This window comes from Ascaphus truei, chromosome 6, assembly GCF_040206685.1.
Source record: "Ascaphus truei isolate aAscTru1 chromosome 6, aAscTru1.hap1, whole genome shotgun sequence".
NCBI lineage: Eukaryota > Metazoa > Chordata > Amphibia > Anura > Ascaphidae > Ascaphus > Ascaphus truei.
Genome location: NC_134488.1, coordinates 41,784,856 through 41,807,490, shown reverse-complemented (window position 1 = coordinate 41,807,490; position 22,635 = coordinate 41,784,856). Strand labels below are relative to the sequence as shown.

At 49.9% G+C, this 22,635-nt stretch overlaps 1 protein-coding gene across 7 annotated transcripts in view; it reads right to left on the bottom strand.

The window, feature by feature from the left end:
* Nucleotides 1–22,635, bottom strand: part of NCAM1 (neural cell adhesion molecule 1) — a 215,364-nt gene that overhangs the window by 73,653 nt on the left and 119,076 nt on the right. For all 7 annotated transcript variants that reach the window (XM_075604028.1, XM_075604029.1, XM_075604032.1 and 4 more), the window contains exons 2-3: nucleotides 951–1,025; nucleotides 107–316 (exon numbers count right to left, since the gene is read on the bottom strand). In XM_075604028.1, coding sequence (XP_075460143.1) covers nucleotides 107–316; nucleotides 951–1,025 — 285 coding nt within the window. The remainder of the gene's footprint in view (nucleotides 1–106; nucleotides 317–950; nucleotides 1,026–22,635) is intronic.

Genomic DNA, 22,635 nt, shown 5'->3' with positions numbered 1-22,635 from the left:
TTCCGGGAATAAAAAATGGCGGGGGGAGGGGAACGAAACACGGTTCTAAATGAACTTGTTAGCCCCACCGCCCTTTTCTTTAATGGGAAGACATAAGGGAACTTACGGTAAATCTTTAGGCTGACGGTGGCCTCCACGTCTTCCTCCGACACGCTGGAAGCCACGCATTTGTAGATCCCGGCGTCATCGATGCTGACGTTGTAGATGGTGAGGGTGGTCGAGTACTCGTCGTTTCTCACCACGGAGATCTGCTGCTGGTTGATCAGTTTCTCGCCGTTGGGAGAAAACCAGGAGATCTCGTTGGCTTCCCCGATTACTAGGGGCGCGGGGAAACGAGGAGAGATTAGAGAAGCTTAAAGGCAGGCAAACGTCTCGGGGAGGTGGGGGGGGGGGAAACTATCATCTGGATGTCTTCACGCAAGGTAACAACGGTGTGTTTAATATATCAAGCAAGGCCTAAATATCGCATTAAACCATCCCATGTGATGGACTTCACGGTTTCCCTCTGTGTGCCGCCATGTTCAGTGTGCTGCGTCTCTTTGCTGTCCGGCTCTCACGCCCTGTGACGCCTGCGACGTGGACCGTTTGATAACCACGGTAAGGGGTGTGATGTATCCCCAGTGTTAGGAGTGTCTATTCTGCTAGAGTATTTAGTTACATTGTACTGTATCCTCCCGCCACCGGAAGAGAACGGAAATATAAGCCAAATTACATTGATGTCTAGAACTTCCTGTAATATAATTGATGTCACCAAAGTAAAACAAAATAAATAAATAATAATAAACAATTAGTGTGTGAACGTTTTTTTTTGGGGTGTCATCTGCCTACTTGCTTTATATATCCTTCTCGAGGTGTACGGAGTTTGTCCTGAGCATTATCTGACCATCTTGCGGAAGCGGCGCCCCAAAAACGGAGCCGTCCAACTACCCTAGAAAAACATGAACACTTACCTTGGCATAAGAAGAATTTGGATTCTCCCACGCTGATCTCCCCTTGGCCCGGCACAATGTCCACTTGTAGAGCAGCTGCAAGGCAAAAAACAAACAGGAACAAATGTTAAAAAAAAGAACCCGAAACGACACAAAGTACTCGCTCCGAAAATACCATGAACCAAGCACAGAGGCTGAACTAATCCTTGATGTGGTTTATTCCATTGGAAATGCAATCCTAAACCACGGGCCTGGTGGGGTAGAGCAGGGGCGTGCAACCTTTTTCCCCTGCGCCCCACTGCCGGCTCTCTCCCCCCCACCCCTCCTCACCTTGTCTCCGGCGTTCTTTCGACACCACGCCCTGGCAACACGGCACCACGTGACCCCCACTGCGTTGCCAGGGTGACGCGTCAACAGAAGCCGTCTGAGCCAAGGTAAGTGAAGTTACAGAGGCCTTCGCCCGCTCCCCCCGGTATTTAATTAAATGCCTTTGAGAAGTGCGCGGGGGCCTCTGTAACCGCCCCCCTCCCCCCCCCCTGCAGAGAATCTTGCGCCCCCCCCCCCCCAGTTTGCGCACCCTTGGAGTAGAACAATCTAGAATAACCAGCAGAGGTTGTCACGTGGATTAACTACGGCAGAATTTTGGGCCTTCCTAAATAATAATGGACATCCAAGCTAACGCCAAGCATCACATGGAACTCACTTTCCAAATAGGTCGTATGGGGTAAGGGGGCGGGGGGGGGGGGGGGTAATTGCACCATTTAAAAAGTTGAACTTTTGATTAAACAATTATTTTAAAGGCTTAAATAAGAAGTCAAGCTAGTGGGGACGGCACAATGACCTGCACTCATTACAGGATAATAAACGTTTAAACTCCCGAGCGCTGTCCTGCCTGATAAACGGTCCCTCTCCTCCTGCCAGCGGTCAGACTGACCACCGTGTGGCTAAATGAGGAGATCAGGAAACCATTTAAAGATGAGAGCAAAGTAAGGGGGGAGAGAAAATGGGTCACTTGAAAGGATTTGAACCAATCGCTGACGGTCACTTTGTAGAAAAGGCTCTCGGTCACCCTTTTTGTGGGTCATTTCTAACGTTGCTTATGGTGCAAGAGAAAGTCTACTTCTTAAACTCCTCTTAGAAGAATATTATGTAATGGTGTTAGGGGGCACGGAATAGTACTTTTTTTTAGAGTAACATTACTTTTATGCACAATTACAAATATTCCTGCTTTATTTTCTAGAAAAGGACCATTTATTATATATAGTATTTAAAAAAAAAATTGTTACGACATACAGTAGATCTAAAATAAGACCCCAAAAACTATATTTCTATTATTTAAAAGGTTCAGAATTTCTTGATAAAAGGCAAAATACAAATATTGTGTTACGCCACTTTAATCGCTGCTGCTGCTGCTGCGTGCAGATTGGACACGAGTTCGACGTCTCCGACACCTTACATTGGGTGCTGCTCGCTTCACTTATTTAGTGTAGGATGGTTCGCCAAAAGTCGGAAGCGTCAACCCACACTTCCGTCCTATTACACCTCCTGTGAGCATACTGGGCCATGTGTACTACACGGCGCTAAGTCACAAAACAACCTCTAAAGCTGGGAGGTGTCACGCGGGCCATGCAAGTGAATGGGACAGTGTCTTATTGCCCCATACGTCAGTCACTTACAGCCTACAGAAGGAGTGGACAACAATAGTCCTCAAGGGCCACTAAAAGGTCAGGTTCTCAGGATATCCCTGCTTCAGCACAGGTGGCTCAATCAGTGGCTCCGTCTTCAACTGTGTCTGTGCTGAAGTAGGCTCTTTGACTGAGCCACCTGTGCTGAAGCAGGGATATCGTGTCACCCGGCGGATTCATCTCCCAAACAGGCCGGGCGAATCCGTGTCACCCGGCGGATTCATCCCCCAAACAGGCCGGGCGAATCCGTGTCACCCGGCGGATTCATCTCCCAAACAGGCCGGGCGAATCCGTGTCACCCAGCGGATTCATCTCCCAAACAGGCCGGGAGAATCCGTGGCACCCAGCGGATTCATCTCCCAAACAGGCCGGGCGAATCCGTGTCACCCAGCGGATTCATCCCCCAAACAGGCCGGGCGAATCCGTGTCACCCAGCGGATTCATCTCCCAAACAGGCCGGGCGAATCCGTGTCACCCAGCGGATTCATCTCCCAAACAGGCGAGGCGAATCCGTGTCACCCAGCGGATTCATCTCCCAAACAGGCCGGGCGAATCCGTGTCACCCAGCGGATTCATCCCCCAAACAGGCCGGGCGAATCCGTGTCACCCGGCGGATTCATCTCCCAAACAGGCCGGGCGAATCCGTGTCACCCAGCGGATTCATCCCCCAAACAGGCGAGGCGAATCCGTGTCACCCAGCGGATTCATCCCCCAAACAGGCGAGGCGAATCCGTGTCACCCAGCGGATTCATCCCCCAAACAGGCCGGGCGAATCCGTGTCACCCGGCGGATTCATCTCCCAAACAGGCCGGGCGAATCCGTGTCACCCAGCGGATTCATCCCCCAAACAGGCGAGGCGAATCCGTGTCACCCGGCGGATTCATCCCCCAAACAGGCCGGGCGAATCCGTGTCACCCGGCGGATTCATCTCCCAAACAGGCGAGGCGAATCCGTGTCACCCAGCGGATTCATCTCCCAAACAGGCCGGGCGAATCCGTGTCACCCGGCGGATTCATCTCCCAAACAGGCCGGGCGAATCCGTGTCACCCAGCGGATTCATCTCCCAAACAGGCCGGGCGAATCCGTGTCACCCAGCGGATTCATCTCCCAAACAGGCCGGGCGAATCCGTGTCACCCAGCGGATTCATCTCCCAAACAGGCCGGGCGAATCCGTGTCACCCGGCGGATTCATCTCCCAAACAGGCGAGATTTCTATAGGGCGACCTCTCCGTGGGACGTGACTCGGGTGGGAAAGGGTTGAGCAGAGCAGGGCTGGCCGCGTCCGCTGCTAAGGTTCCCCCTTAGGCCTGAGTAATGGGGATTACCATGGCGACGGGACTTGGAGAGGATAGAGGTGCTCGGATCTCATGTATAGCGGGGCTGCCGCTGAGAGCATGTAATTATGTCCCTGCCCTGTGGGGCACCGGGAAATGGCAGTATCACACATACAGTAATATGCTCCCGGGCTCACCGCTCAGCACACGGCAGGTATATACATTATAGGTGACTACACATCATATTATTTTCCTTTCTGTACGCTATGCAAGCCTGTGTTTCTACAACCACACAAAGAGGGTCAGTGATACATGGAATCATGGGATGTGTATGAAGAGGTTTGCTCCATAATATTTTATTTATATATATATATATATTATTTTTTTTTAGCATGTTCTTGTATAGCGCTGCTAGTTTTACGCAGCGCTTTACAGAGACATTTTGCAGGCACAGGTCCCTGCCCCGTGGAGCTTACAATCTATGTTTTTGTCTGTAAGCCTGTTTATCTATCTAGCTCTATGTCCTTTCTATCTACCTATCTGCTGCAGGAGTGCAATAACATATGTATGTAAAATACAGTGTGTGTGTATATGTATATATATGTGTATATATATATATATATATCAATTATTCTTTACAGTCACAATCATTTGTCTGACAGCAGCCTAAGAGGATCTGCAGGTAGAATGCCAGCAGAACATGCATTATCCCCGCAGGAGTGCGTAACCTGCAGAGTGCACCTTCACAATCCAGTCTAGTAATATCGAGGGGACATTGTCTAAAAACTGCCCCTGACGAGCCGGAGTAACATGCGTGTGGGAAAACCAGAACACAAAGCGTTAGACACGCAGCATTACCGGAGGAGTATGTATTAGGGCTGGTATATACTGTACAGCAGGCGGCCGTGCGTTCCTATGCGAACGCGCGTGCACGTGCAGCATACTTTTCCTGTATATAGTGCCGGGAGCTGCATGGAATGTATATGTGTGTGTGTGTGTGTGTGTGTGTGTATATGTGTGTGTGTGTGTGTGTGTGTGTGTGTGTGTGTGTGTGTGTGTGTGTGTGTGTGTGTGTGTGTGTGTGTGTGTGTGTGTATATGTGTGTGTGTGTGTGTGTGTGTGTGTATGTGTGTGTATATGTGTGTGTGTGTGTGTGTGTGTGTGTGTGTGTGTGTGTGTGTGTGTGTGTGTGTGTGTGTGTGTGTGTGTGTGTGTGTGTGTGTATGTGTGTGTGTGTATATGTGTGTGTGTGTGTATATGTGTGTGTGTGTGTGTGTGTGTGTGTGTGTGTATATATGTGTGTGTATATGTGTGTGTGTGTGTGTGTGTGTGTGTGTGTGTGTGTGTGTGTGTGTGTGTGTATATGTGTGTGTGTGTGTGTGTGTGTGTGTGTGTGTGTGTGTGTGTGTGTGTGTGTGTGTGTGTGTGTGTGTGTGTGTGTGTGTGTGTGTGTGTGTCTGTGTGTGTATGTGTGAGTATATGTGTGTGCATGGGTTGTGTGAGTGAAAGGAAGTGCTAGATAAGATTTTGTAAAGAAAAAAAAACTTTAATAATGTTTTATTTTTTACTTCTGCAATCACACACACACACACACACACACACACACACACACACACACACACACACACACACACACACACACACACACACACACACACACACACACACACACACACACACACACACACATATACACACACATATATACACACACACACACACACACACACACACACACACACACACACACTTGAGCGCAGACAGCGGCGCGAAAAGATGAATTTCCTCATCTTCGCCGCTGCCTGTCGGCTCCCCTCTCCCTGCCCTGCGCGCCCGGCCCTTCTATAGACCGTAGTGCAGGGAACGCAGAGATATAATAGGGTGTCAGAGTGAATAAATATATCGCTTAACACACAGAAAAGGAGAGAAGTTGCTGCTAATGCGTTAGATTAAAGACTCAACTGCAGGCACCAGTCTGGAAAATGACTTTGTTGTAACCAAGTTGTTACAAACCTAAAAAACACGGAATTCTTCCATTTTAATGTATGTTGCTTAAATCCTCCAAGTTCACTATTAGCAGAACTGTTGCACAGAACAGACTCAATTAAAAGCCTCATACAGAAAATGGATTTACAAACGAACGGTTCATAGGTCATAGTTTAATGAGGCAATCCCTTCAAAATGTCCATTTTTGTTTTTTTTTTACATTATTGGAACCAGGACCCTCAAGTTCCTTAAATATTTACTGACGAAGGCGTTGGAGAATTCAATATGACCGCCGGCATCGTCCAATAGAACGTATGGCTTCCAATTGGCCTGCACATCCCACAAGATTTGGCGGCCATATTGCTTCCTCAGAAGGGAAATGCAAACCCGAAACATTCGCCGCTTTGCAGCGTAGGAACCAGGGAAACCCCCCCAGAGCTCACCTCTCGTCCTCTCATCTGGGGACCATCCTGTTCCTGAGCCGCAAGACTTTAAACATGTTGGTTGTTGTTCCACATGGTACAAAACATGGCTGCCAGGGTCCCCAATTCCAGTCATTTTGTGATATTTTTGCTGAGTGCCTGACCGCAGGGACCGGGAGTGGGCAGGTATCAGGGGGCTCGCAGAGAATCTTAACCAAATAACACTGAACAAATACCACAGACTAATCATCTTGATCACTGGTTGCTCAGTCCTCAAGTGCCATGGACAGGCCAGGTATTAAAGACATCAGCAGACTGCTCCAAGACTGAGCCACCTGTGCTGAAGCAGGGATATCCTGAAAACTTGGCCTGTTGGTGGCTCTTGAGGACTGGAGTTGGCTACCTCATGTCAGGTAGCTCAATCAGTGGCTCAGCCATTTTGAAGGAGTGATTTCCTTAATACCTGAGAATGCCCTGATGATAAACCAATAAACACTGGGTATGAATTTATCTGTTCCCACAACTGAGCTCCGCCTCTTGTAACAGCCCAGCCACTGACATGAGAACACGAGGGGAGTATGGAAACGCGCCCTCATTTTTCTCTGCTCTGAACTCAAACACTGATTTAAAAAACAAAAGATAAAACCGAGAAACCGAATCCCTCATTATAATTGAAGTCAGCGCCTGCCCGTCGCACTGTCCCTTTCTGACCGGTCTTACCCATACGTGTCCAACCCCAAGCAGAATTAATTCAGCATGCAGCGCCCGCGTGCTCCGAACTCGCGTCTTGCTGATTTATGGGTTGAGGTGGCGAGGATTTGTGTGTGTGCAAGCAGCCTGAAAATGAGATCATTACCAGGGTGACCTCTTGGTTCCAGGACCTTCACGTGCGATATTACAGGCGGCGGGAAGCTATAAAGTGCAGTAAAATGCTGAGGGATTTCAATAAGAAGCGTGAAATGAAAACAGCAAGCAGCAGGCGAAGGGTTATCCTACTTTCAGTTTGATTCCTTTGCAGGTTGTGGTATGCTTTAGCTATATTATAATACAGGGGTGCGCAAACTTTTCCCCGTGTGCATCCCCGCCTGCTCTTCTCGGCGCCTCGTGGCCCCCCACCCTTGCTCGACTCCGGCGTCAAATAACGTGCGGGGTCATGTGATGTCACGTCGCCATGGTAACGTGATGTCTCGTGACCCCGCGGCGTCATTTCACGGCAGGTTACCAGGACTAAGCGTCGCTGGAAGGGAAGTATATTATAGAGCCCCTGCACGGTCCCCCGGCATTTAATTTAAATGCCTGGGGGGAGAGCGCGGGACCTCTATAACTGCTGCACCCCCCCCCCAGAAAATCTAGCGCCCCCTAAACCCCCCGGTTTGTGCACGTTATAATATATACAGCACAGGTGGTCCTCGCTAACTGTCCTTTCGCCTTACGACAAACAGATTATCCGACGCATCACAATGCAATCCGCGAGATTATCCGATGAAGGAACGGATTATCCCACGCTCGCTGCCGCCCATTAACATACCGTAGGATTCACTTTACAACGCTTTCAACACCAGACGTTCGTTTCTGGATCAGATTCCGTCGGATAACCGAGGACCGTCCGTATATATCTAAGTCAGAGCTCCTCAACTAGTTCTCGAAAGGGGCCAGGTCAGAGAACATTTGGGAGCAGAAGGGCCACACACGCTTATTGCAATGCCATTTGAAACCCATTTAAAGACTTACAATGTATTATATTACAACATCTGCCAGCATTTACAGCATCTGGAACGTATATATTTGACATCGTCGTAAGTTACAAGTGAGTTTCAGTTTAAAACTGCACTCTAGTCGCCTAAGCAACCAGTCGACAATTAGCAGGAGCAGAGAGTCCAAGAGCCACATAAAGGCTCGTCACGGACCGCATGTGCCCCCTAGGGTCGCCGAGCTGAAGAGCCCTGACCTACGATGTATGTAGGGTGCCTTATTGAGCTAGGAGTATATGGATCTATAGTGTTTTATTGGCATGTGGCAGCGAGAGAGTTTAAAATAAACTCGTCAGTGTGGGAATTTTAACGTACTGTTTGTTTCCGTACCCCCTAATACCATCACACACCCCCTCCTCCAGGATCGTTGCATCTACAGCAGGGCTGAAGGACCAGCTCAGTGCTAAGAACACAGCTGGTTGGCAACCCAGCAACAGCTGGAGCAAGTGACTAACTCCCTGCGACACGGACACCTAAATTAGAGAGTAAGCTCTTTAAGACGGTAAATAATTATACAGTATGTACAGTGCTGTGTACATTGTAGGGCTGTGTATGAAAAAAGAACATGATTATATTATTACTACACGACAGTGGTCTGGATGTGACTGTGCTACCTGATTTTGACCACTAGAGTGCACCATTGAGACATCAATGTGATTTTTCTCTCCGGCTAACATGCTTTTCGTCTTCAGAGGTGACATTTTAGATCCCCGACATTACTGGCTACTTAATAACTAAATGATTCTTCATGGATCAAAAATATACAAGCTATCTGTGCGTGTGTATCTAACCCTCACCTATTGAGCAGTAAGATAATGGGGAAAGTACTGCAGCCATTCAGTGACTACTTGTCTATCAGCGAAAGCACTTCGTACAGATTACAGGCAATGCAAACTCTTGCCCACGCAGCTTACAATCGATTGATGACTGCAGCACAAGGAGCCGGCAACAATGTTACAATGAAAACAGGTCTTCAACACGGTTCTTCCACCTCAAAGCCAGTGTGTTTACACATTGGTCTCTTGTTGTAAATGATATCCGGTGGGGATCTTGGTTTCTGAGACTTTAGTGCACAGTTTCAGTAGCAGCGTTGCCGTGTTAGGCCTCGGCCATGTTTAGCGCTTGCTGGCGGAAGCGTGCTGACGCGCGCTCCCGCTCAGCACTGAGCCCCTACAGCCGCAATTAGAGCGGCTTTAGTAGGGGCTCACCTGCGCTTCCGCGCGCTTGCGGAAGCGCAGGTCTTAGGGGAATTTTAAATTCCCCCGCTTGCCGGCGAGACAGGCCGGTCACGTGAGCGGTTCGCCCAATGAGGGCGAACCAGCTCCGTGACGTCACTGGCCCGCCCCCTGACAGCGCGTGCGGTAAGCAACCGCAAGGCCAGGAAAAGCCCCCGCTTTCCCTGCGCCTCAGCACGTCAGCAGGGACCATGGACTCGGGCTTAGGCTGCGTCCAGGGTCAGCGCTTACCCGCTGAGCCGCGCTCTCGCTTACCAGTGAGCCCCTGCAGTCGCAATGAGAGCAGCTTTAGCAGGGGCTCACGCACGCGTTTCCGCAAATGTGCGGAAGCGTGTGTCTTAGAAAAATTTTAGTTTCAAGCACTCACGGGAGTGCAGGGCCAGTCACGTGAGCGGTTCGCCTAATGAGGGCGAACCAGCTCCGTGACGTCACTGGCCCGCCCCCCGACGGCGCGTGACCCAAGGCCACGGAAAGCACCCGCTTTCCCTCAGCGCGCCTCCGCACGGCTGCTGTAACCCTGGACGCAGCCTTAGACGTGAAGACCAATAAAAGGTATTACAACCCGCTTAAATCAGGAGAACTGGATTTGAGAGTGCACAGAAAACCAGAAAATGTCAGCTTGTCAGAACCACGGGACCAGTTTCATCTGCCCAGTCCATATATATATATATACTAGCTGAGAGACCCGGCGTTGCCCGGGATGTAAATGCGTAATAGGTAGTATTATTTATAAATCGTGGAACAATAGGTGAGTATTTGTTGTAAAGGTTTGGGGGGGGGGGAGAAAGGGGAGTGGGGGGGGGAGAAAGGGGAGCGGGGCGGGGGGGGAGAAAGGGGAGCGGGGGGGGGAGAAAGGGGAGTGGGGGGGGGGAGAAAGGGGAGCGGGGGGGGGGAGAAAGGGGAGCGGGGGGGGAGAAAGGAGAGCGGGGGGGAGAAAGGGGAGCAGGGGGGAGAAAGGCGAGCGGGGAGGGGGGGGAGAAAGGGGAGCGGGGGGGAGAAAGGGGAGCGGGGGGGGAAAGGGGAGCTAGGCGGGAGAAAGGGGAGGGGGGGGAAAAGGGGAGGGGGGGGAAAAGGGGAGCGGGGGGGAGAAAGGGGAGCGGGGGGGGAAAGGGGAGCGGGGGGGGAAAGGGGAGGGGGGGGGGGAAAGGGGAGCGGGGGGGGGAAAGGGGAGCGGGGGGGGGAAAGGGGAGCGGGGGGGGGGGGGGAAGGGGAGCGGGGGACGGGGGAAAGGGGAGCGGGGGACGGGGGAAAGGGGAGCGGGGGACGGGGGAAAGGGGAGCGGGGGACGGGGGAAAGGGGAGCGGGGGACGGGGGAAAGGGGAGCGGGGGACGGGGGAAAGGGAAGCGGGGGACAGGGGAAAGGGGAGTGGGGGGGGGAAAGGGGAGTGGGGGGGGGGAAGGGGAGTGGGGGGGGGGAAGGGGAGTGGGGGGGGAAGGGGAGTGGGGGGGGAAGGGGAGTGGGGGGGGTGGAGAGCAGTGGGCATATGTATTGTCATAATTTATGTATGGGCATTTCCCCCCCCTCCTCCGTGCGTCCGTCCCCCTGCTGGTTCGGCTGGTTGCCCCCCCCCGTTCCCCGTGACTCCCCCCCGTGACTCCCCCCCCCGTTCCCCGTGACTTGCGCTCCCCCCCCCCCGGCGCCCGCTTGGTCCCCCGATGTGCCGTCCTGCTGAGTGAGGCGTGCAGGCGGCGGCAGGAAGCGCCCTGTGTGGGCCTGAGACTCGCGCTCCCCCCCCCCCCAGCGCCCGCTCGATGTGGCGTCCGGCTGAGCGGCGGTAGGAAGCGCCCTGTGTGGGCCTGAGGCTGAGGCGGCATGCGCAGTGGGCCTGAGGCTGAGGCGGGACGCGTAGTGGGCCTGAGGCTGAGGCGGGACGCGCAGTGGGCCTGAGGCTGAGGCGGGACGCGTAGTGGGCCTGAGGCTGAGGCGGGACGCGCAGTGGGCCTGAGGCTGAGGCGGGACGCACAGTGACTTACCTGAGCGGGTGGTAGCGCCGGGGAGGTAAGGGAGCGGCTGGGGTAGGAGGGCCGCGCTTCCCGTCCGGAGCCAGTGCAGGGCGGCGCACGTGATGGGGGGGGGGGGGGGGCGGACAGAGGGGGTGTGTGTGTGTGTATAGAGCTGCTGTGTTGTGTGTGTGTGTGTGTGTGTGTGTATAGAGCTGCTGTGTTGTGTGTGTGTGTGTGTATAGAGCTGCTGTGTTGTGTTGTGTGTGTGTGTATAGAGCTGCTGTGTTGTGTGTGTGTGTGTATAGAGCTGCTGTGGTGTGTGTGTGTGTGTGTGTGTGTGTGTGTGTGTGTGTGTGTGTGTGTGTGTGTGTGTGTGTGTGTGTGTGTGTGTGTGTGTGTGTGTGTGTGTGTGTCCCGTCACTCCGCCTCAGGCCAATGAGAGGTGTGCGGGGGCGGGCGGCCCAAGGGACCAATGAGATTTCCCCTAGGGACACCGGACATCCAGGCAGGCAAACATACAGTGCTTTCACTAATATAGTATAAGATATATATATATATATATATATATATATATATATATATATATATATATATATATACACACATATATATGATAAAAAATCACTGGCACTCCAATAGAAATTCAATAATGAATAGGTGCATGTCCCATATAAATAATAAAAGTGTACATTACCGCATAGCAGCAAAAAGGAGACAGCACTCAGGTGAATGAAAATTAATGTATTAAATACAGCACATAACACCAATGTTTCGATCCCACAGGGATATATATATATATATATATATATTTTTTTTATTATTTTTTTTTTTAAAGGTCAACATTACCATTCTCACGTCCGGTAAAGGAAGACTGCACTCAGATCAGTAAAGGCAAAAAAAAAAGTCTGTATTAGGCATCAATACAAAATGAACAGGCCGTCCAATCCGACGTTTCGGTTCCGGAGTGGAACCTTTCTCAAGGGAACCGAAACGTCGGATTGGGCGGCCTGTTCATTTTGTACTGATGCCTAATACAGACTTTTTTTTGCCTTTACTAATACAGTCTTCCTTTACCGGACCTGAGAATGGAAATGTTGTTCTATTATTATTATTACAGACTGGCACCTGTTGATGGTTTTGAGTACATTGAGTGCGAGCTGAAATTTGTTTCTTTATATATATAAAAACATATAAACATAAAAAATAATACATATATACACACACACACACACACACACACACACACACACACACAGATATAAATATAAATCAAGACACGCTAAGAAATATCAACAAACACACACACACACACAAACATACATACACACACACACACACAGATATAAATATAAATCAAGACACGCTAAGAAATATCAACAAACACACACACACACACACAAAAACACACACACACACACACACAAACACACACACACACACACACAAACACACACACACAAACACACACACACACAAACATACACACACACACACACACACACAAACATACACACACACAAACATACACACACACTTAATAATACAATGCTACTCCATCTGGAAACCAAGGCTGCGTTTATAGTACTGGCTACAGCGACTACAACGTTGCACAGCGCCGTAGAAAGTACATGCAGTCCGTTGCGGGTGCCCATAGTGGGCGCGACGGCTGACGTCACGCGGTCGCGATCGCTGGAAGTCAAAGGATTTTGACTTCTTCAGTGATCGCAGCGTGACGTCAGGGGCACGTGAGCGGCTCAGCCAATGAGGGCGAACCGCTCACGCCCACACCTCCAACATGCCCCCTGTACAGACTCCTGCACTATAACCAGGAATCGCTATTACAACGGCGACAGCTGACGTCACGCGGCCGCGTCGCCGTAACTATAAACGCAGCCTAAGGGTTAAAGTACGATTAGAGACCTGCATGTTAGGGCTGAGTGGGAGCTGAGGCGTGCTAAGGCTTTGCACCCTTGTGTAGATCTGACCCTTAGTCCTAACACATTCAGCCCAGGAAGTGAAACATTCCTGGTGCCGCTGTGATGAGCAGAGCTGTGAAAGTCTCTCTCCTGCATCCTCCCCCCACACATCTCCAATTCTCCCGGTTTCACCTGTCGCTGGAACGCCCTCTCCGTGATCCTTGCACGTTCACTTACAATCCCCTCTATTACCCAGAATGCCGCTCTGCTTCAACCGGATGACTGGGGTGGGCTAAAAGGTATGTTCTATAAAATGTTACACCTTGTCATTCCCACGCGCTGCGTTACAAAGAGGACATGTTAGACTGGTTAACCCCTTCAGTGGCACCCTGAGGGCGGGTTAGGATATTTGGCTGTGGCCATTTCGCCGCAAGCGATTTGGCCGCAGGGATCCTCCAGCGCCGGCCGCTTTGCCGCTCAGGTAAGTCACTAACCTTAGTCCTTACCCTAAAACCCACTTATCTTAACTCCTAATACTAACGCTACCCCCTACACTAAAAACCTTAACCCCTTACCCTAAAACCCCAAATGTTAACCCCTAACCACTATAACCCTGAAAGTTAACCCCCTAAAAACTAAAACCCCGAAAGTTAACCCCCTACCCACTATAACCCCTAAAGGTAACCCCTAACTGCTAACTCCCCCTCTAAAGTTAACCCCCTACCCTAAAACTTACCATACAGTAGAAGCAGCCAGCAGCAGAGGGTCCAGTGGCGCAGCGGCTGGGGCAGCGGGTCCCCTGCGTCAAACGCCAGCGGGCACTTGCTTGCGGCGAGACGGCCGCGACCAAAAGGTCCCATTCTGCCCTCAGGGTCCTTATGACATACGCTGCACGCCATTGGCTGTTACTCCACTTCAAGGGGGGCGTACGCAATCATTCACAGGAGCGCCGAACGCGTGCTAAAAAGAAGGAAGGGCCCTGCCCTTCCATTTACGTCACCGAAAGGAGAAAGCGAAACGCGTGAGGGCTCAGAGGGGCAATGACCACAGAGGTGGCAGAACCTCCGGAACCGAAGAGGTCAAATGGATCTGCTTATGGTGTTGGCAGTGTACACAGCGCCATACACAGAATTTTGCCGGCACTCTACGTCCCTGGAACAAAGAGCTTGCAATCTAATGTCGGTGCCTGAGGCAGGGAGATACAGTCTCATGTCCAAGATCACAGGGAGACATGACACTGGGATTCAAAGGCCGTGACATTACCACTATTGTTGGTATAAATCAGGGGTGGCCAACTCCAGTTCTCAAGGGCCACCAACAGGTCAGGTTTTAAGGATATCCCTGCTTCAGCACAGGTGGCGCAATCTACGACTGCTCCACCTGTGCTATAGTAGGGATATCCTTAAAACCTGACCTGTTGGTGGCCCTTGAAAACTGGAGTTGGCCACGCCTGGTGTAAATGGTGTTAAAAGAATAGAGTTATTTACAAACTTGTCACCTACTGTACAATATATAAATGATAAACTGTGAGACTCGCTACTACTGGAGGCTGCGACAGTAAATATCTTTAATAATTTTCAAACAGGACTAGATTTATCCATGGAAACAAGGTCCATAAAAGGACTCTCTCAGCATGGACACAGGGGCGGGGGGAGGCGATACTCAATGTTGTGATTCCCGTACTTATCACTGTGGGAGACGGGATACTTGGCTTCATGGGAAATTTGGTCTGACCCAGTACTGACGGTTCTTATGTTCCCATGCCCTATAACTCCAGCGCAATGGCTTCTAGTGACGCTACCCAAATCCCCAAATAACGTACACCGGGCGAAGTTACCTACACTGGGGGTGATGTGTCAGAGAAGTAAGACTGTGGTAACCGGTGCACGCTTAGTTCAGGCCCTACTATTTCTAATGGTGGTGTTGGCTGGGTCTTTGTAGCGATCCTATTACCTCCGAAGTCTGGGAAGTCGCAATATGATCCCTCCCACTATAACGTTATGGGCTTGAGCTATTTAGGCCTCAATTATACCAAAAACTGCAGCGCTGCAGAGCGATCCGGTGACATCGCGCGCGTGAAAAACAAATGAAACAAAACCATGAAGAGTGCACATAGCAAGCGCGACGTAAGCGGCGCTACGTGCTGCAGAGCGCTTGTCTCGAGGAGATTTGAGATTGTGTTGTTTTCACACTACGGCCGTATCACGTGATTTGCACGGCCAATCCCAGCGCATTTTTTTATAATTATCTGTTAAAAAGAAGGTTAGATGAACTTTTAACACTTATTTCTATGACGTTGTGGTTATGTTTGAAGATGAGTTGCTTTCAGCTAAAACCGCAAATAATTAATGTGCTAGCAAGATATGTACTCATGTACTCGTATGAGGAAATGTGATAACCGCAGAAGTAAAATAACACAGCACATGTAATAGTTGCAGAAAGTGTAATTACTAATTGGGAGCTGTAATTGTATTGTATGTCTTTATTTAATTGATTATAGGTAGTTGTAATTGCAATATGCAACTACAGTAATAAATATTACTGCTGTAGTAATTGGCATAGTATCAATGGAAGCTACTGACCCTATATAAAGCATATGTAGGAGTGACATGCTGTATTAGAATCAGAGGACAGAGAGAGAAAATGATTGATATGTGACACTTTATATATGCAAGCATTTTTATTGTAATTATACTCTGCTTAGAAATATTGGATTTATCTAATATTACTTGTATCTTTTATACTATATAATAAATATTACTATTCTGACAGTCTCAACCCCTTTCTTAATTGTGCTCACTATACTGTATATGTTATGAGTGTGAGCCCATTCTACATATACAACACTATGGTTTGGTGCCCTTATACTTGGAGTAGAGAATAACCATTCCTTAGGACATGATATGGGGGGAAAGGTGGAACCGTCACAATAAAATTTGAGTTTTATTTAAAGCTCAGTATTCTGTTTGTTTATTCAGCAGAAGAATACAATAGCACAACGTTTCAGGGGCTACGGCCCTTCGTCAGGTGGAGAATAATATATGGTGATATCTGAATCTGGCCTGACGAAGGGACGGAGGCATCAAAAACGTTGTGCTATTGTATTCTTCTGCTGAATAAACAAAACAGAATGCTGAACGTAGAAGTCAAACTCCAGTATTATTGAGCGGCAGGTCTTATTGCAACTTGATTGCCGTTTTAAATCAATTTTGGAGCAAAGCAACAAAATGAATCACTTTCATAACAAATTAACTTGATACATTGACGATAAGAGTATCGTCAATGTATCGAGTTACTTTGTTCCAAAAGTACTTCGACTTGGGGACTTTGACTTGGGTATTGGGGGGACTGTCAATAGGAGGAGGTAGGGAGGCATTACATGATGCACAGATAATAAGACGTATTAAATTGTGCGGATTGTTTATTCCCCTTTTGCTAACGCCCCGAAAATGTCGCCCAGAGGATGCAATATTTCTGCCTTCAATCTGCATCAAATGTAGGAAACTTTCTCACATTTCAGGCAAACACAGGCAGAAGATTGTGTAGTACCCTATTTCCTCGATTCTAAGACGCCATCGATTCTAAGACGCACCCTTGATTTAATAAAAAAAAATGAGGAAAAAAACCCCACTATATTAAATGTGCAGAATTTTTTTCGGGAGAGAGAGAGGGAGAGAGGGGGGGGGGGAAGAGAGAGAGAGGGAGAGTTGGGGAAGAGAGAGAGAGGGAACAGAGGGGGGAAGAGAGAGAAAGAGGGGGGGAAGAGAGAGAGAGGGGGAAGAGAGAGAGAGGGGGGAGAGAGAGAGAGAGGGGGGGGGAGAAGAGATAGAGAGAGGGGGGGAGAGTGGGGGAAGAGAGAGAGAGTGGGGGGGAAGAGAGAGATAGGGGGGGAAGAGAGAGAGAAAGGGGGGAGAGAGAGAGAGAGGGAAGAGAGAGAGGAGGGGAAGAGAGAGAGGGGAGGGGGGAGAGAGAGAGAGAGGGGGGAAGAGAGAGAGAGCGGGAAGAGAGAGAGAGGGAGAGTTGGAGGGAAGAGAGAGGAAAGAGAGAGAGGGGAAGAGAGAGAGAGAGGGGGTGGGAGGGAGAGTTGGGGGAAGAGAGAGAGAGGGGGGAAGAGAGAGAGGGGGGGAGAGAGAGAGGGGGGGAGAGAGAGAGGGGGGAAGCGAGAGAGAGGGGGGGTGAAGAGAGAGAGGGGGAGAGAGAGGGACAGAGTGGGAAGAGAGAAAGAGAGACAGAGGGGGGAAGAGAGCGAGCGAGGGGGAGGGGGGGCGAGCGAGGGGGGAAGAGAGAGAGAGAGAGGGGGGTGGGAGGGAGAGTTGGGGGGAAGAGAGAGAGGACGGGGGAAGAGAGAGAGGGGGGAGAGAGAGGGGGGGGTGAAGAGAGAGAGAGGGGGGTGAAGAGAGAGAGGGGGGTGAAGAGAGAGGGACAGGGGGAAAGAGAGAAAGAGAGACAGAAGGGGGAAGAGAGAGAGAGAGGGGGGGAAGAGAGAGAGAGGGGGGGAAGAGAGAGAGGGGTGGGAGAGAGAGAGGGGGGGAAGAGAGAGAGAGGGGGGGGGAGAGAGAGAGAGGGGGGAAGAGAGAGAGGGGGGAAGAGAGAGGGGGGATAGAGGAGAGAGAGAGGGGGGAGAAGAGAGAGGGGGGAGAGGAGAGAGAGGGGGGGAGAGGAGAGAGAGGGGGGAGATGAGAGAGAGAGAGAGAGGAGGGAGAGAGGAGAGAGAGGGGGGGGGCAGAAAGGAGAGAGAAAGAAGGGAAAGAGGAGAGAGAGGGGGGAAAAGAGGAGAGGGGGGAGAGAGGAAAGAGAAAAGGGGGAGGGAGGGAGAGGGGAGTGGGGGAATGGGGGAGAGAAGGGGGAGGGGAGAGAAAGGAGAGAAGTGGGAGAGAGATTGGAGGGAAGGGGAGAGAATGAAAGGACATTCTGTTTGTTTATTCAGCAGAAGAATACAATAGCACAACGTTTCAGGGGCTACGGCCCTTCGTCAGGTGGAGAATAATATATGGTGATATCTGAATCTGGCCTGACGAAGGGACGGAGGCATCAAAAACGTTGTGCTATTGTATTCTTCTGCTGAATAAACAAAACAGAATGCTGAACGTAGAAGTCAAACTCCAGTATTATTGAGCGGCAGGTCTTATTGCAACTTGATTGCCGTTTTAAATCAATTTTGGAGCAATAGCAACAAATATGAAATCACTTTCATAACAAATTAACTTGATACATTGACGATACACACAGACAGAGAGACAGATACATACACACACAGAGAGACACATACACACACAGAGAGACACATACACACACAGAGAGACACATACACACACAGAGAGACACACACATACACTGAAAGAGAAAAACACAGAGAGAGACAGATACATACACACACAGAGAGACACACACATACACTGAAAGAGAAAAACACAGAGAGACAGAGACAGACACGGGGTGGGGGTGGCTTGTGGTGCCGGCAGCACAGCTGTGAGTAGCAGAGGCAGACAGAGGGAACGTGGGGCATGCAGCAGCCACACACTGCCGAATGAATCTCTCCTGTGTGGGGGCGGCACTTCCAACGAGCAGAGCGGGGGAGGAGGGGGGCTTGTGGTGCATGCAGCCGAACATACATTGCTCCTTTGGGGACCAGCACTTGGAGCAGGGGGGGGGGGGGGGGGCTTGTGAGTAGCAGAGGCAGACAGAGGGCTTTTGGGGCATGCAGCCACACACTGCAGAATCAGTCTCTCCTGTGTGGGGGCGGTAATTCCAGCAAGGGGGGGAGCGCGGGGCATGCAGCCGAACATACACTGCTCCTTTGGGGACCAGCACTTGGAGCAGGGGGGGGGGGGGGGGCTTGTGAGTAGCAGAGGCAGACAGAGGGCTTTTGGGGCATGCAGCCACACACTGCAGAATCAGTCTCTCCTGTGTGGGGGCGGTAATTCCAGCAAGGGGGGGAGCGCGGGGCATGCAGCCGAACATACACTGCTCCTTTGGGGACCGGCACTTGGAGCAAGCTAGGGGGGAGCGCTGGACATGCAGCCGATCATACACTGCTCCTTTGGGGACCGGCACGTGGAGGGAGGGGGGGGGTTGGTGGCAGAGTCGCGGGGCATGCAGCGGGACACACTGCTCCTCTGTGTGGGGGGCGGGGTGGCAGAAACGCAGGGCAAACGCTGAAAGCTGCTGTGGCTTCTGCAGCGCCCCCTGGCTGTTTTTTTTGTCAGTTTTTTTGAGTACATCGATTCTAGGACGCAGTCCCTATTTCAGACACGTGAAAAAGGGAAAAAAAGTGCGTCTTAGAATCAAGGAAATACGGTATATCAAAACACAGACATATTACTAGGAAACACTTGAAATGAGTGTCAATTAAATTCTAAAATTATTGCTCTATGTACCACATAAAATACTTATTTAAGGATCGATTCCTTGCTATGTAACTGTAAAACTCTCTTCTTTAATTACATCTATTTCCTTTCTAATCAATTGTGGAAGACTGTACATATTACCTCGCGCCTCCCTTTAGGAGTTTGCTGCTGGTAAAAGGATCGGCCTTACATATATGAAAAGCAAAAGAACAATTCCTGCGCTCCTATTTGAGCTCAAATATACTGGTGACATGTTCACATTTAGAACCCAAGTCTGTAACAAAGGAGTCATTTGGTTGCATCTTTTGATCAAAATATGATACAAGCCTCCAGCCTCGTCAAGGTAACCTCCGGTTCGGACTGAGTCATCTGTGCTGAAGCAGGGACTGATTGAGCCACCCGTGCTGACTGCACTAACTGATAACGAGAATATAGAGATAAGAACATCTGTTTAGCCAGAGGTGGGATTGAAATATGGCTTCCCTGACACTAGAATAAACACGACCCTTTTAAATACACCTTGAACGCATTCTTGGAAGGGTCCTACAAAGTGCCAGGGGGCCGTGGCTAAGAAGGACTTCCAAGAAGAGTAACTGTATTAAATATGCAGATATCATGGGCCTGACAGCAATTTGCAAGAATAACGGATAGATATTCGTAACCGTTGCAATGAGACGGATGTAATAAGGCCAAAGCCTTCATGTTTAGGAGGTGGCAATGGGACAGGTATCCATTTGTCGCTCAAACAGGAGCAAGCCAGGAAAAATTGATATGAATCACGTTAGTCCAAGTACTATAGGAAAAGTTATGACGTCTTTTACATTTTGAGGCAAAGTTTATTAAAAGGTTTTTTTCTTTGTTTCGAGTTGTAAATGTCAGCCATTGCTGATTGACGAAAGGGGTGGGCTTATGTTACTCTCAATAAAAAGGAGTTAGGCTGCACTTATAGTGCCGGCGATGGCGACAGTGACGTCAGCTGTGGTCGCTGGAAAATGCAAATTGACGACTTCCAGCGATCGCGACCAAGCCGTCGCTCCGTCACGTCGCTTATACTATAAGCGCACACGACGGCGGCAATACATTTATTTTGCCTATTAATGGGGTTAAGAGTATGAATACACTTGCATTTAATACCAGCATTATTCCTCTCTCTTATCAGCTTCATAAATGGCGTATCTGTATACCAGACCCTTTCCAGATATCTGATTCAATTAAACTCAGTTATCTGAATTAATTGGTGATCCAGAGTGCCTCCAGCACGCAACATGAAATCAGTGGTGTGTGTCCGTTGTTTGTCTTATTTTAACTACCAATATTTTAATTATTTTTGAGCATTAAAGATTTTAATTTTAACTAATTAACTAAACATTCAGCCTATGGGGTTTGAGTGCTATCAGTGGTGTTTGAGTGCTATCAGTGGTGTTTGAGTGCTATCAGTGGGGTTTGAGTGCTACCTGTTGGGTTTGAGTGCTATCAGTTGGGTTTCTTTCTCTCCGTGCCTTTCTTATCCAATGAATACACAGAAGCAAAACTGACCCTGGCAGCTTACAGCTCTATCCTTTGTAGACACGGCAGCTGGGCTTTAAATGCTCCTACCCCTTCACTGGTCAGTAGGGTTGCCAGGCAGCCTCTCCAACAATACTAGACACAATGGTGGAAGACGCGACATGCTCGAGAGACACACACCCCTCTCGGAGCGGGCCACAGGAAATTAGCGCCCTGGCGTTAAACGGTGACCGCAAAAACGTCGAAATCACGTGTTTCTACTGCAGTAAAATGCCATCGAGCCGAAAGAGTTAAGAGCCTTTAATTATGGCGGAGTAGCAAGAACATCAGCATAAAATATTCAGCTGCAACGCTCCGTTCATAACCGACTCATCTTAACATGGGAGGATTAATCAATTATTTACTTAGGGAAGACCATTACTCTGTCATATAAATCACGTTTAATACCAATCCATTATCCTCCATTATGCGAGCGCAGTTATGCCTCCGTGATTTGCTTATGACAAGCTCAGGCATTAACAGAAATTTGTAACAAAAACTAAAATACCTCATGCCCCCATCCCCCCCCCCATACCGCCTTTTCCCTTCCTCTCGTCCTCTCTCTTCCTCCTCCTCTCCCCCCTTCTCCCTCTTCTCTCCCCCTCCCTCTTCTCTCCTCCATCCCTCCTCCCTCGTCTCTCCCCGATCCCTCCTCCCCTTCTCTCGCCCATCCCTCCTCCCCTCGTCTCTTTCCCCCCCCCCCCCTCCCTCGTCTCCCCCCCACCATCTCCCTCATTATATGGTGAGAAATTAGAATTCTTTGTTGTCAGCCACCTCACAGATATAAACGTGTGCATACTGTACATGTATGTAAATTAATATAGCGCCAGCCATGTACACGGCGCGTCGCTGCAGTAACACACGTCACATAATAAAATAACGCAGAGTGGGAACAAGCGCTGCAGACATAAAAGTAACAATAGGACCAGGCGTCCCTGCCCCGAAGAGCTTGCAATCCAACGGCTTAACGCCGCTCATTGCCAGCGCATCGCTGGCCAAATACAATGTGTCGTCCGTAATGGTGTGCCATGGCGTGCAGGAACGCGCTTACTGAGACGCCACACGGGCGCACTAAAGAGAAAGCTTTTTGATTCCTATTTTTAAACTCACAGTTTGGTAATTGACACAAATTGATGTGTTACCGACACAAATTGTTGTGTTACCTGTGTCCGGGAAAGGGACGCCGCTTACAATCTGCGCAGCCTCGAATGCTGGCGGCGCGAGAATGAGGAAATAATGCAGGTAGGGCTGGTGTCCCAGCGTTACTGGGGTTAGCCCAAGCCCTAACCTAACGCCACGTTAATCCCTTAAAGTTTAAACCAGGGCTGCACAACACGCAGCCCGCGGGCCGCATGCGGCCCGCCTGGCCTCTCTGTGCGGCCCTCGATGAGATTTAAAAAAAAAAAAAAAAAAATTTGAAAAAAAAAAAAAACTTTAAAAAAAATTTTTTTTTGGAAAAAAAAAACTTTGAAAAAAAAACATGGCGGCGATTCCCCGCGGTCCCGGCCTGCTCCCGCTCCTCCATCCCCCCCCCACCCCGCTCGCAACGTGGGACGGAGGGGGAAGTCACAGCCAGCTGAGCTCTTCTGCGGCCGCTCCCC